Genomic DNA, 15,232 nt, shown 5'->3' on the forward strand with positions numbered 1-15,232 from the left:
TCAATAAAAAGAGTTGCCATTTTTTATGGATCAGAATTGGTGCTCCGTCAGTTCGTGCTCATCCATGAGCCTCCGTCGACTGCAACGCATCAAGCACCAGAGCGAGACGGGAGCCTGCCCCTGGTGCGGTGGTTCACCTGGCTGGTTGCCCGCCCAGGCGCCGCACGGTCACTGCTGATCCATGGAAGAGGAGGCGGGGCACAAGCGCCCGCCGTGGCGCCGCACGGTGGCCGTGCAGGCCGCGCTCTGCCTCGCGCTCTACGCGGCCTTTAGCCTCGGCGAGCCGCAGCTCTTCCCGCGGGGCGGGGGCGGGGTGGGCGCGCTCGGGCGAGGCGCGCGCGGCGGAGGCGTCGCCTTCCTCAGCGTCGCCGGCGGAGCGCGGGCGCCCGCCGAGCAGGCCCGGCTCCTGAGCCAGGTGCGCGGGTTTCTACTCCCCCTCCGCGATCTCTTCTGCTTAATCCGCATCCTCCGTCGTCTTGTTTCCGCTGGTGGTGCTCTTCACTTGTCTCCCCCTGGCAGCGGCTTGGCATTGCCCTCGTTCGCATTGCTTCGTGACGCGCTGGATTTTTCGGAGTCCCACAGATCGACCCAACAGCGTCTTCTTGTTGGTAAATTCGTTTGTGCGGGGAGCGGATGGCCGCGTGGGTCGTGGGTCGCACGCACGGCACTGAACGCGTCGCTGACAGAGACAGGGATTGATCACCGTGGTAGCTTTCCTATGCAGCGCTACCACGGCCTCACGGGCAATTGGATTAGTGCGGAGTAATCTTCCATTTAATTTGTCTGTGACTCTGCGAGTATGGTAAGTTCGCAACATTACGAAGACTTGATCCATCGTTGGTTTGACCAACGGTAGTCATTAGGAAAGAAGGCGTGTCATCATCACTCTGATACGGATTTGCCCGTATGTAAGTGGGCCAGTGGGTGCGTGTGAGCTTAGTCTCGTGCTCCAAACTACTAATCAGCAATGCTTTCACACTGATTCGCGCATTGAGGTGATGACGACATAAACTTTTCCAGATCTAAGACTGGTATTACTCTATAGGCTTTGCATTGGACTTACCTATGATGACGGCACATGCAGCATGTTCCTTCTGATGAGGCGCATGTGCAAATGTGCCTCCTGAATCCTGATCATGCCTTTTCGCCAACCCGCACTCGGTTTCTGAATTGTATTCTTGTATTGTCACACCACTTTATGGATTAGTTAACACTTAACACCACTGTGTAGTGTGTTCATATAACTAAGTAGTAAAGTATCGTCTGATTTGCTGCTTACCTGTCTTTGGCTCATTTTGTGCTTGATCTCAAATTAAATGACCTAAAAGTTCGGCTTGGCTTATGATTTTTTAGCTGTCTGTGATGCCGTTGATTGACAATCGTGCTTTTCCCCTTGACTTGAAAGAATTGGACCAAAAAAGAATGCATATTCTACATTCTGTTCTAGATTGGCTATTTAAATACAAACCATTTTCTGTGAAGATGGAGACTGTATCAAAGATTTATGAAGTCAATTTCGTGTTGGATGTTGCTCGATTTGGAGATGACGACCCACTTTGGCAAAATGTAAGTAGCTAACTCACGCTAATATTACTGGAGTTACCAATAAAATTGTTAAGGAGTAGTTTTGACCTTGTTGAACTAATTGAGCCAAATACTAAGCTATCCTTTCTTTTCTTTTTTTTTTTCTGTCAGGGTTCTTTGTACTTCCAAGCTCTGAATATCCCCTGGTAAGCCTGTTCCTACATGTACACTCAATTTTAACAAACGCAACTCTGTAGTGTAGTACACTGCCCAAGGTTTGTCTCTTATGTTTTTAACCTGTAAAATCGCTTCTCCTTCAGGTATCCCACCACATCGTCACATGAGCGGATAGTTGGTAACTTTTTGAAGAAGGTTAACATGCCATACGGTCAGGCTCTAGATATTATTGGTCTGGACACAGGGCCTCTACAGGTATTACATTTCGAGCAACTTTGAGTTCTTGCAGACGGCCTATCTGATAAACAGCAGTACATCACGTTATATATGCTGAAGTTTATGGATTCTTATACATTGATTTGTCATTCTTTTACAAGGAACCTCTACATGATCGCAAAATAAGCGCTTCTTACAGGGAACAAACTAAATGGTTGGAGCAATCACTAGCGCTGAGTGGCGGTAATTGGTAAGTGTAGTGAACTCTGTTCATTATGCAATTTTTTTTGTATTATTATTGGAGAAGCAAATGTTACAGGCTAAGACTATTGTCTAGCTTTAATGTAGATACTTTTTCGTTATATTCTGTGAACCAACATACTCATAACATGCATATATGCTAAACAGTTATCAATGGACATGGTAATAGCATATGTAGAGCTTAGTGTTGAAGGCATCTTGGCAAACTTTAAACATCCCCAAGAAATACTAAAATTGTCCTCTTTAGCAAAATTTAAGCTCCGCGCCTATAACTACTTATGCAGATTTATGCATAGATTGTTGTTTGTAACCATAATGGCTCACCTTCTTTTTGTTTAAGCCAGGAAAATAGTAGTTGGATGTGATCCATTAGTTGTTTGCAATGAGGCAGAAACACCAGAAACAACTAAGTTCTACGCACCATTTCAGCGTATTTTTGCAAAATATGAAGTGGTAACTTCCCGTCTCTTTGTTGATGAGAAAATCATATTAATGATTGCTTGTAATTTAACACCCTGTATATGATACAGAACGCATACCTAAGCACGGGTGGGTTTTGTGGGTACTACCACCGAGACAACTCAATATTGTACATTGGAAATCCCAGTCCTGGTGGTGACCAAACAAGTGTGGATGGTTTCTTGTTGCACAGAGTTAGCCCCCTAGAGATGGTGAGTTTATATGACTATGCTGACACTTGCCCTTCTTTGTCCCAATAGCAATTCATAACATTTGAATCTCCATGTAACTTTCATTTCGTAAACCTGGCAGGAGTCAATGCTGATAAATGTAGAAGGCGAGGTGGTTCAGAGATTTGTAGTTCACCAGCATGGAAGAGGATCCGTGTAAATTTCAACCTCTCAGTTTCTGTTCCATAACGCCAACATGCCGAGTCTGTTTTCAGCATTGCTGAATCGAATCTTCTCAACAGAACAAAAACCACATACTTCCCATCTTAAAGACAAATAATCGTTTGTTTCTTCCTTGGAATGTTTGTAGAAGTACAGGTGCAGTAAATATTATTTGCCACTAGCCCATTACTGTATCTGTTGATACCATATTAGTTGATCTCCCAGAGGTGAAAGTGATACTGTGGGTGCGACAGCAGCTTCTCCGATTGAGGAAATGTCCGTGAGTTCATAGCTGCAAACCTCGCAGTCCAATGTATCCCACCCAACCTGGCACCATCTCCAACCCGAAGCTCCTGACCCTGGAGGCCTGGACTCGATAAATCTTCAGAAGTTCACGGCGAGGTTGATCCTGGACTCTTGAGTGCGGGGGCAGTTGGATATAAAAACGGAAGCGATCGGTACAGGTTGCTCTCGGAGCAGTTCGTGTCGGAAGTAAGCCCGCACCACAGCATACGAGGTCCGTGTTCCTCTGAACACCTCCGGAACGGGGGATTTAGGACGTTCCGGCCGCGGCCAACCTCTACGAACGCGCAGTGCGCCTGCCCGCAGTGCAGGGAATGGCTCGTGAGACGGGCTTGCGGAGGCGGTGTAGCGAACGTGGTATGTATGTTATTTTAATGATCAATGATAATATAGTTAATAGAACTAACATATTTGTTAAGTATATGTTTTAATAGATCTTATGTATATAACATGTGAAAAAGCTATCGAAGTAGAATAAAGATTAGATTGAATTAAATAAGTCTCAGGAAAAATATACACATCCGATGGTCTAGTGCTGAAGGGTTTGTACATGTCGGAGTGTTTTGTCAGAAGTGGAAATTTGAAGTTGTACACACCAGATGATTCGGCGATGAAGTGTTGAACACGCCGGAGTGTTTCTCATAGGAATATTTGGAGTTGTACACGTCGGATAGTCCGACGTATGCATCGGAGGCTTCGTCGGAGAAATATCCAGAGGGATTTCCTTCGGTTCAGTGGAAGAATGCGATATACACGTCGGATGATCTGGCGCTTGCATCGGAGGAATCGCCGGAGGATTCACATAGCTGCAATAGCTAGTTAACGGCTAATGACAGCTGGCAACGGCAAGCTGTGAGTGGAGGATACACACCGGATGATCTGGTGTCTAGAAGTGGTGCACGTCAGAATATTCGGTGTTCACGAAAAATATGACCATTGGGGCAACGGCTAGTTCGTGGGTTTGAGACTATAAACACCCCCACTCGGTCATTTCAGTATACTGGAGTCTAGAGAATGTCATATATACTAGATAAGACATCTAAGGCACCAAAGTGCTAAAAGTGATCATCAAGACAATTAGCACAAGATTAGAGAGCAATTAGTGCTATTAGGGCTAGAAAGAGTTGTTGCTAGGTATTGCTGCTTAGAGAAGGAATCAAGGAGTGATCTTACCTTGTACCAACTGGTACGCTGTCGTCTTAGAGTCTTGGTGATTTGCTGGCACTGTGAGCCTTGGTGGTTTAAGCTTGTTGACCCTCCGACTTGGTGTGGAGTGGCAACAAGACGCTTATACAGAGATACATAGACCTTTACCTTGGTAGCTCAAGCTCCGAAGTGAAGACGACGACAAGTGATCGGAAGAGAGACTTGTGGTGAGCCTTGACTTAGTGCCTTGGTGGCTGAACCTACTAAGGCCTATGTGGCTCAAGGGTTGTGATTGGGTGTCATCCGGGAGTAATAGCTTAGGTGACTGCTCCAACGTGGATTAGAGGTGGCGTTTATACCATCGATACCACAGGATAAAATTTTTTTGTGTCGAGTTTACTCTCTCTACTTTATTTACGTTTTCGTATTTACATACTTACAATTCACCTTTGCATATTTACCTTCCTTAGGTAGTTTGCTATGATTAGCTATAGGTTGCAAACCCTTTTGAGCAGTAGAATAGACACACTAAATAAACCTAGAGTACATTTAGATAAAAATTGATATAAGTTTATCTTGTGAATTTTTTAGAGCTGGTTAGATTTAGATGTCCTAATTCACCTCCTCTTAAAACGTCACTGATCCCTTTAAAGTGACTTTCCAGGGCTGACGGTCGTGCCAATCAACCCGTGGTGCTGATACTGGGAACTATGACATCTATCATGGTGATAACCAACCCGTGGTGCTGCCAACTGATGAAAATTCACTTATCCATAGTCGTATATATTAAGCATGATAGTTTTTTACCTGTACGTTGCAACAGAAGAAATAATAAAGGAAGAATAAAAGCACAAGACAAAAATTGTTATGCGAACAGGTCAAACTTAATTAGAAGATCGCCCTTCTAAGATGATACATCATTGTTCGCATTTCATGTATGAAATTTTGAAAGATAAATGAGTACCACATATTAGTTATTTCAAGTGGTTCTGTGAAACCGGGGACTATCTGTTGCATAGCAGTAACAATATGATTTAGCCATTAGCTAAACATATGCAGATTATTCTTCTCTGCAAAAACTCTACCTTATTCCGGCTCCTAGAAATTCATTTACTGATATAGCATTTTGTGCATACATCAGGGGTGATATGTAGTACCCCTATATCCACCATCATTCTTTGTTAAATCAAAGGAATAGCTTAATTCGTGATTTCTTATATAAATACCACATCAAAATTGGAAATAGCAACTGCAACAAGACAATTTAAACCAATATTTTTATCTGGATACGCTATATTTGAATATCTACTTTTGCATACCTCTTTACAGGATGAATCCACCCAAAAGCATAAAAATCAGAATGTCGAGTGAGCCAAGGGTGCTTGCAGCAACCTGATGCCTTGCAAGCCCAGCAATGAAACATAACAGTACATATGACGCCTCATTCATTAGTGAGAGGAGCAGAAACTGTCTAAAAAGTCTGTAGCATTGAGTTTTTTTATTAGCTTCTGTAACACACTCATAACATGCTTTGATCCAGGATAGAAATTTTAGTTTCCCTACCTCTCTACATTGGGATCAAATCCAATGACATAGTATGTTATGAAGATCCAAATTGTTACATTGAGCAAGGAGATGGAGGTCTTAATGATCCATGACGGCAAGGAGTATGCCTATGTAGGACAGAAAAGAAGATCCCTTTGCTTGAAGAAAACAGGGAGCTCTCCAATAGTTAGGCCAACTTCTGCCAATCCATTGAACATAATCATTAGGATTCCATAAAACAGTGCACCCATGTATATCCTTCCATTTATTATTGAGTCGCGATGCATATTGGTTAGGAGAAAGACAATCATTGCAATGATTGCCATGAGTGTTCACTGAACAATAGGGAAAATAACAAACTAAAAGGTGTTATTTGGTTTATGCATTTCTGGGAAAAAACAAGGAGATCACTTGAATTTGAACTTTTGAAGATTACTGAAGAAAAATCAAAGTAAGAGGTCGATATAATCTAAATTTGGAAAAGAAACTTTGGTTTTTGAGAATCACCTGAGTTGCCTTGAATATATACACGAAGGTGTTTCTTTTCATTAGCAATATCTCGCTATCGATGTTTGCTTTAAGTAGTTCTTTCATGTTGGCACCGTATTTTGATGTTTTCAGAGCAGCAGGGTGGCTCTTGCTCTTGTCATATGGGATTGCTAACTCATTTCTTATAGCCTCACCAACGTGGAAAGATTGGAATGCCTCTGCAAGCTCTGTGACGGGAACATATCGCTATGATTAAAGTATGATTTATAATTACTATTGATCACTAACATTAGTCTGCACAGAAGTCACGCGCCAACTAAAGTTTGTTCACAACATTGGGCTGTGTTCTTAGTGCAAAAAATGACAGACAGGCGGTAAAAGGAAAGCTTTAAAATGCATGATGATTCAGTTAGCGTTTATCAACAATTCTCAAACAACATGAATTACTCCAATTAGAAGATCGACAGGGCAATAAGTCGTACCTCATGTTCAAGGGACTAGCACGTGAATTCTAGGCACACCCCTAGCGCCCTGAACTAAAACGACAAGGCCTTGTCGCTTCCTAACGTTTGTCCATCCTTGTCGCCACCTCTTGCGCTAGGACTCGGCGGTGAGACAACCCCGTCCTTGCCCGCCTGGTTCTCCTTCCACCAAAAAGATCGAACCTTGCATAAGTGAGCGGTTCAAGAAAGCCGTGCGAGACAAGAGGCGAGCCGAGATAGACATAGACCTGCGGCGGCGGGGCGGAGGCAAGGCACGTGCGGAGCTCGCAAACGAGCAGTGCGACGGCGAGGTCACACGGGCTCGGGATGAGCACCTCGGTGGCGGTGATGACGGCGTGGAAGCGCTCTAGGTTGACCATGATGGTGCGGTCCCGACCCATGATGCGGGATGGGTAGGACAGCGCCGGGTCCAGCACGCGGAGGTTGCGCGCCGGTAGCCCTGTGCGCCGCATCACCTGGTGCTTCCCGACCTCCTCCACCAGTCACGCGCCTGCGCTGGACACCGCCGCCCACTCCCCCACCACGGCCCCCGCTGCCGCATGCCTCCGTCTTGGCGCCGCTGGTGCGATCGACGCCATGGCGAGCTGGGAGGAGGAGGAGGGCCCGTCCTGGCGTGGCTGGCACTCGGGGCAGGGCGGTCATGGCTATGTATGTACTTTTGTGCGTACGTACGCGTGTGTCGCGTGGTGTGGTTGCCCGAGGCAAGACGGCGGCAGGGAACGCCACGATCGATACCGACGAAGAGCTCTGCCCTCGGGTGCCAGCGACGGACCTACCTCCTGGAGCTAGATCCATTCGATGATTCGATGAGGTGACCTGGTGACGGCGGGTCGGCCCCTCGGCGGATGGAGGCGTGTGCGGCGGAGGGCCAACGACGGAGATGCTCAAATGCAGGTGCTGCATGGTGCGTGCTGGGGGCCGGGGGCGCAGGCGGGGGCTAGGGTGTTGGCCGTTGAGGAGATGCTCAGATGTGCTTGGCTGCTCGGGGAAGGGGGGAGCAGAGGGAGAGCGGGGGTAGCGTCACCGACGCGGCTCGGGAGTCTGGAGAGCAGAGGTGCGGGTGGGTTCAGGGAAGGGGGGAGCAGAGGGAGAGCAGGGGAGGAGGAGACATGATTGCACAGGGGCCCACTTGGTGGCGAGGACGAAGATGTGGGCGGGCAGAAGAAAACGCTGACGATACATGAATTTGGTATTTTTTAAGTAGAAGAGATGACACCATGATTCGGAAAGGAAGAGTCTTAGCACTTTGACACCAGCTCCCTCGTGGTCTGTCCCATAGCTATATGCGTGTGCATGGTGGCGGGTGATCACCACACGAGGATGTTCTGAACAGAATCTGATTAGTGTTCAACAAGGCAATATCAGTGTTATTCCAGTGGACTGACCAATGTTTTTGTGGTGTTCTATCTAGCAAATGTGTCATGTTCCTTTGTGAAATTTCACTAGTTATTATGGATCAGTTGCTTCTGTCCTTTTTCTTCTTTTCTCTTTGTTTAGAGCTGCAATCCTATCAGCTTAAAAGGATTTCAATAGTTTTGTGGGACACAACTCATCCTAGAATAAATTCTACCAAGTTAAATGTACTGTGAATAAGAATTACACAGGCCCGTTCTGGGATAGGAGCGAGCTGAGCGGCCGCTCAGGGCCCCCAAAAGTTGAGGTCCCCAAATTTACCCGTGTGTTAAGTAGTAGTACTAGTTGCTAATTAGCTAGAGGAAGTGATATGGTAAAAAACTTTAACTTTCTGAATCTCTAACCCACGACAGATCACGAATTCGCATCACACCGCGTGACCCGAGACGACTGGCAGGATTTCGAGTTAGTTGGGCGGCGGGGTGCCGCCGGTCGCGGGTTGTAGGCGGGCGGTGGGCAAAGTCATGTAATACCCAGCCAATCAAGTGGAGTTCATCAGAAGAGGAAGGTGGAGCGGGAAGGATTCAGAGAAGAACACATGAGAGGGAGAGGTAGGAGACGAGTTCTAACTTCTTGATTGCCAAGAGTTCCAATCATTACAACCCTTTTTAACATGTCCATGACTCACTGCCAAACATGGCCCACGCACAACGTGAGCCATCGGAGCACATTATCTAACACACCCGGGCCTGGTGTTGTCAACAATCCACTTACCGTCTTCTTGCTGGACACAGCCTAGTGAAATCAGGAAATGCTCCTGCCATCGTCTGTCACCGTCTGGGCATCAGGCGTGACAAGTCAGGATGCGGGAGTCACGCCGGTGAGGTTAGGGGAGGGCGGGTCGGCGCCGGCAGCACGGAGTGGCAGGGATGGGGCGTGGGCGTGAAGAGGAAGCTGGGCAACGACGGACTGAGGAAGACGAGTTGTTGCCAGGACAGAGACGAGCCGAGATCGGGGTCGGGCGATCTGGGACGACGGATCACGCGTTAATATCTCTCTCTCTCTCTCTCTCTCTCTCTCTACTGCTCTTCCAATCGGTGGCACGATTTAATTGTTTGTTTCTTTGTGTGCTCACTCAGACACCTTTTCTTCTCACTTGGTCTTCCATCCGTTGGACTCATCCGTTGGACTCGAGTCCACATCAGGGCATCACTTGGTCGCTGAAGTTTCCAAGCAGGCTGTTCATGGGGGCCTCCGGAAGCCGTACAAGCCACACTAATCAGGTTATTTCGTTGCAAACTTGCAATTCATTGCTAGTATGCAGTGAACATTGCCCGCACATGCTGGATTAAGATCCCGTTTGATAGAGCTCTAATTTTTAACTTCACATCAGATTTTAAAGTTATAGACTATAATCAAAAGATTTAAGTTACTATTTTGAATTAAAATAGAAATAAGATAACTCCTCAAATACTTTTACTGTACCCACAACTTCAACTTACAAATTTTTGGAGTTAGGAATACCTAGCTCTAATAATTCTTAGAGCTCCAGAAAATTTTGAAGATGAAGCTCTGCCAAACAAACTATAACTATATTTTGGTTCTTGATTTTCTAGTACTACCTTTCATTGCTTCTCTTTCTTATATTTGTGCATTTAAGTGGTGTTTTTTTTAGCCATTTGAGTGGTTCTTGATTAAAGATTTCATTTCAAAGTATACTAGAATAATGATGCTTTTTAGTAAAGATTAGATACTAGTTTAGAGTTAAGGCATGTCTTTTAGCGATATATGTAGAGTTTGAAGGCATATCTTTTAGCAATATATGATATCCATACTGTAATTGAAGCTATTTTAGTACAATCATGGTGTTTATTAATAATATTTTGATTTTGGGAAGTTAAATTTATGGCCTAGAATTTAGCGCATGCCCCCTAAATTCTTCGGGACGGCCCTGATTATGCACTTTTTTTTTTGTGTGTGTTTGTTTTTTCATAATGCGTAGCTGGTTAACTTCATCCAAAGGTACTAGTTTTTTGTTCTTACTATCCTCTGCAGGTAGCTGGTATTTCACTGGCACTCAAACGGAAAAATTCTGAATTCAACCCAAAGAAACAGAGATCAGCAGCACAAGTCGGTCTCTGTTTCTGATACAGCAAGCTACTGAACAAGTGGTGTCACTCTGTCCTTCAAACAAGTCCGGCAACTGCTGCTTCAGCTCCTCCACGGTGAGCCCAGAACGCGTCAACGTTGCCCTTGATGGAGCCTCCGAGACTCCGACGTGCACTTCGAGCGCCGCTAGCAGATTCGACGGGGAGCTCCCAAGCGCGTCCACGACAAGGCCAGTTTCAGTATCGCACCGGTGCTGGCGGCCGTGAGCTCCCCCAGAGCAGCTACTTGCCCGGCCGTGAGCTCCATGGTGCTCGGCGTCTGCGCCCACCTCTGGCCCAACTTCCCGCCGCGGGAGACTCTCGGCACTGCTAGACGTGTCCATTTCCAGAACGACAGCACCCAGCCGACGTCAATCTCGCGGCGTCGGCGGGAGAGAAGCCCGGGAGGAGGAGCATGCGCTTCCCTCATCTTTGAACTTAGTGTTTCACGTTTGCATGCTCCGTTTCCCTCTCTAGTAAAATTTGGTGAAAATAAGTTTTGTTGGCTTAGTGAACACAGAGAGAGGTGTGTGAGGGGTGTGATACTTTGGTAGCCCACAATTATCGCATTGGTTGCGTATTTTTGAGCACTTAGCGTGAATCGTGCGCAAGTTCGAGAGTTTGTTACTCTTAGAGATCATCGTCTTCTAGACGACTTGGTGGAGCGACTACCAGCGATCTCTTCAAGTGAAGCTTGTGAGGAGACTCGGAAGTGGTTGCGGAACTCATCATCTCCGGAGTGGAGGAAGAGTTGACCACAGTAGAAACCTAAGCTCAAATGTGACTGAGCTTTGTGAGAAAAAAGGTTGAAAGAGACTCGGCACAAGTGTGATTGATTCCTCAATGGAGATCTAGAATATCGTTGGATATCCGAGCTTTGGTAAAAAAATCAAGTGTCTTCGTGTCTCCTTTACATTTGTGCTTATTCGTTATAGGCTTACTTGCAATTCGTTCTGTCTCATTTTGTATATCTTTATAGAATTAAATTGCATGCTTGTATCTTTATTTGTGATATCAATTCTTAAGCTCTCTTGCATATCTTTCTTAGAATTATTGTGCTTGTCTATCATCATAGGATTTCATTCCATCACATTTTGTTTAGAGTGTTAGTGCACTAGTTGAACCTAGTATTTTAGGTTCTGTGCTAAACCTGGAAGTTTCGATTTAAACCTGGAAGTTCCGGATTCTGTATATGCCTCTTCCAAATATCTGAACCCGGAAGTTCCAGATTGAACTTGGAAGTTTCAGATTCTATATAATCCACTGTATAGTTTTAAATTCGGAAGAGAATGTTTATTCACCTCCTCTAGTCGACATCATTGTTCTTCAGTTCTTACATGGTATTCTGGAGGAGGAAGTATATATGAAATAGCCACCTGGGTATGAAAATTCTTCTTATCCTAATTATGTGTGTAAATTGGATAAAGCATTGTATGAATTAAAACAGGTTCCTAAGTGTAGCATCTAGGCACCTAGGTAAGTGGTAAGTGTTTCGGTGATTAATGACAACCATATTACTGTGACTAACAATTTGTTTTGAAGGGAATCAAAAATTCAGTATACAATGACATTTGGGTAATCTTGGTCCCTAAAGTGCTTATATGGTCAATCAAAGGACATATGCTTTAAGACTAAGGATCTTCTAGTTCTAAGTGTCACAAAGGAGATGGAGGATACTTAGAGTAGTATAGGTCTTCTTTTCTTTTAGTCTTTTGACCGTACTATAAAGGGGGGGCTAAAAGTAGTAGCTTGACTTAGTGAGTCTAAACATAGATGATGCACACTTGTTAAATTCTAGCACTAGGTAGAGCATACAAGTCCATGGTGAAGCTGTCAAGGAATTAGAGCTCAAAGAGATCTGAATTGGACGAGCTCACAAAAAAATTTATTCACCGGATTATCCTTTGATGAGTGTCTAATACTCACCGGATAAACACTAATTGAGGCATCCGAATTATATGAAAAATTTCAGAAGTGTCACACCGGAATGTCCGGTGATGGAAGTCCGGTGACCACCGGAGCTTTTCCAGCAGAGAAAATTTTGGGAGAAAAACAACTTTGTATTCACCGGATTATCCGATGCCCCATAATATGAACACCGGACTATTTCTTACAGAGAGCATTGCTTCGGGCCACAGTGGAAAATTACAGTCACCGGACTATCCGGTGACTTAGCTGGCAGACCACCGGAGAAATGTTGTGAAGAAACTCAGACAAATTGAACTCACCGGATTATCCGGTGAGAGCAAAAATATCACCGGAGTATTTCTTGCAGAAGGTTCTGAAATTTAAAGGGTCGGGTGAGTTGTACTCACCGGATTATCCGGTGATGACTGTTGTTCACCGGAGTTTATCACCGGACAAATGTTGCCGTGCAACGGCTAGTGACAGCTGGCTCTGGGTTTGAACCCACCGGATTATCCGGTGATCTTAAGGATATAGCCAACGGATTATCCGGTGATTACAGAAAAATGAGAGTGGTTAGCCAACGGCTAATTTTTATCTCTAGGCTATAAATACCCACTCAGTTGGTTTCAATAGTCTCTCTTGCGACTCTGTAGCAGCTCATACACTTGGTGTGTCATTTAAAAGCAAGAGAGAGAGCACTTGTGTCCATTCCAAGTTCTTAGTTGAGGATTAAGGACTTCTTTGAGTGCTTGAAGAGTAGCAAGTGTGCATCTAGTTGTTGTCTAGGCTTTGTCTTTGTCAAGCGAAGCTTGAGGCTTGTTACTCTTGGTGGTTGGCAACACCTAGACGGTCTTGGTGATCGAAGGATTTCTCGGTGAGCTCTTGGAGGAATTGTGGGAGCCCCGGGAGAAGGAGGATGTACTTGGTTTGATACCCGTCAATCCGGAGATGGAGAAGGGGTAATCAAGAGAGAGCACTTGAGCCTTGGTGACTCAAGGGGGAGCGACATCCTTGGTGGATGCTCCAACGAGGACTAGGGGGAAGTGCCAACTTCTCGAAACCTCGGGAAAAAATCGGTGTTGTCTTCTCTAACTCCTTACTTTCTTGCATCTTATTTTGAGTTTTGTTATTATTGCAAGTTCTTCTTAGTGATTATCTTTCTTAGTTAATTCTTGCTTGATTAGCTATCTAGTTCTAGTTAAATCCCTTAGTCGCATTTCCTTTTAGTTTTATTTGCTAAAGCGGTAGAAGTTTTAATTAATATCCCAATTCACCCCCCCTCTTGGGCTATTCGATCCTTTCAATTGGTATCAGAGCCACGTTCTCTTGATAGGCTTAAAATCCTAGAGAAATGGCCCCGGGGAGCGGAAGTAGCGTGCCAAGGTTCGAGGGAAAGAACTTTGCATATTGGAAAGTTCGCATGGCGAGCTACCTAGAGGCTATTTCCCCCGAGTGTTGGCAAGCAACCTCCGTTGGGTTTGAACAACCTTTTACCGAACAAGAAGTTAGGTGGAATGCTAAGGCTAAGAATGCTATATTTGAAGGAATTAGTGAAGAAGTTTTCTCTAGAGTTAGATGTAAGGAATTCGCTCTTGACATTTGGGTCGCTCTTTGTGAAATTCATGAGGGATCTAGGAGAATTCGTGAAGAAAGATATCATGTGCTTATGAATGCTCTAAATCAATTCAAGATGCTTCCAAATGAATTATGCAATAATATGTATTCTCGTATGAACATGCTTGTGGAAGAAATCAATTCTCTTGAACTCACTCAATTGTCCGATGGAGATGTTATTCGTAGGATCTTGATGGTACTTCCCAAGCCACAATACAATATTGTTATCTCTCTTCTTCATGAAAGAGACATCAATGACATGACCATCACCGATGCCGTTGGAAAGATATGTGCGCATGAAATGTTCTTGTTCGGAGATCATGAGTCTTCATCCAAGAAAAACCTTGCTCTCAAAGCAAAGATGGTCGACAACAAGAAGAAGAAGATCAAGCTTCCGTCATCATCAAGTGAAAGTGATGAAGATGACGATAATGATGAAGATGATGATAATGACTTCGACACCGAGCTTGCTCTTCTCATGAGAAGAACCACAAGGATGATCTCTAAGTTTCAAAAGAAGGGCTACAACTATGATCCCAAGAAGAACAAATTTCGTCCGAAGAAATTTGACAAGTTCGGGGGTGGAGACAAGAAGAAGTGCTACAATTGTGGTAATCTTGGTCATATATCATATGATTGCCCTCATCCTGACAAGAGAAACAAGAACAAGTCCAAAAAGCTTGATGCAAGTGAGGATGAGGACAAGTACAAGAAGAAGGATCAAGATAAGAAGAAGAAGAAGCTCTTTAACAAGAGAGGTGGAGGACGTAAAGCCTACATTGTTGGTGAATGGGTCTCCGGTGAGAGCTCAAGTGATGACTCAAGTGATAATGATGACAACAACTTCGCGGGTCTTGCAATCGTCAATGATGATCCACCTCTACCTCCACCACCTATGTGCCTCATGGCAAAAGGTAACAACAAGGTGAGTACTGAGGAAGATGATAGTAGTGATGATAATGGTCTTTCTCCTAATGATCTATCTAAGCTAATGAATGACTATGCTACTATAATCAAGAGGCAAAAGGCTAAAATCAAGTTACTTGAAAATGCTAACTCCATGCTTAGTTCTAAACATGATGAGTTGCTCACTAAACACGATAATTTGCTTGGAAAATATGATGAAGTAGTTGAATCCAACAAGTCTCTCAAAGCAAGTAACTATAAGCTAAAACTTGAGCATGATGGCCTAATA

General features: G+C 44.7%; 1 protein-coding gene across 1 annotated transcript; it reads left to right on the forward strand.

The window, feature by feature from the left end:
• Window positions 1–23: 23 nt before the first annotated feature.
• On the forward strand, window positions 24–3,296 carry LOC133930742 (uncharacterized). Its single transcript, XM_062377463.1, has 8 exons — window positions 24–415; window positions 1,483–1,566; window positions 1,696–1,730; window positions 1,845–1,956; window positions 2,079–2,167; window positions 2,523–2,631; window positions 2,709–2,849; window positions 2,950–3,296. Exons 1-8 carry the CDS (start codon window positions 182–184, stop codon window positions 3,025–3,027), a joined length of 882 nt encoding a protein of 293 aa, XP_062233447.1. The 5' UTR covers window positions 24–181; the 3' UTR covers window positions 3,028–3,296.
• Window positions 3,297–15,232: the final 11,936 nt, after the last annotated feature.

This window comes from Phragmites australis, chromosome 10, assembly GCF_958298935.1.
Source record: "Phragmites australis chromosome 10, lpPhrAust1.1, whole genome shotgun sequence".
In the NCBI taxonomy this organism is placed as follows: domain Eukaryota; kingdom Viridiplantae; phylum Streptophyta; class Magnoliopsida; order Poales; family Poaceae; genus Phragmites; species Phragmites australis.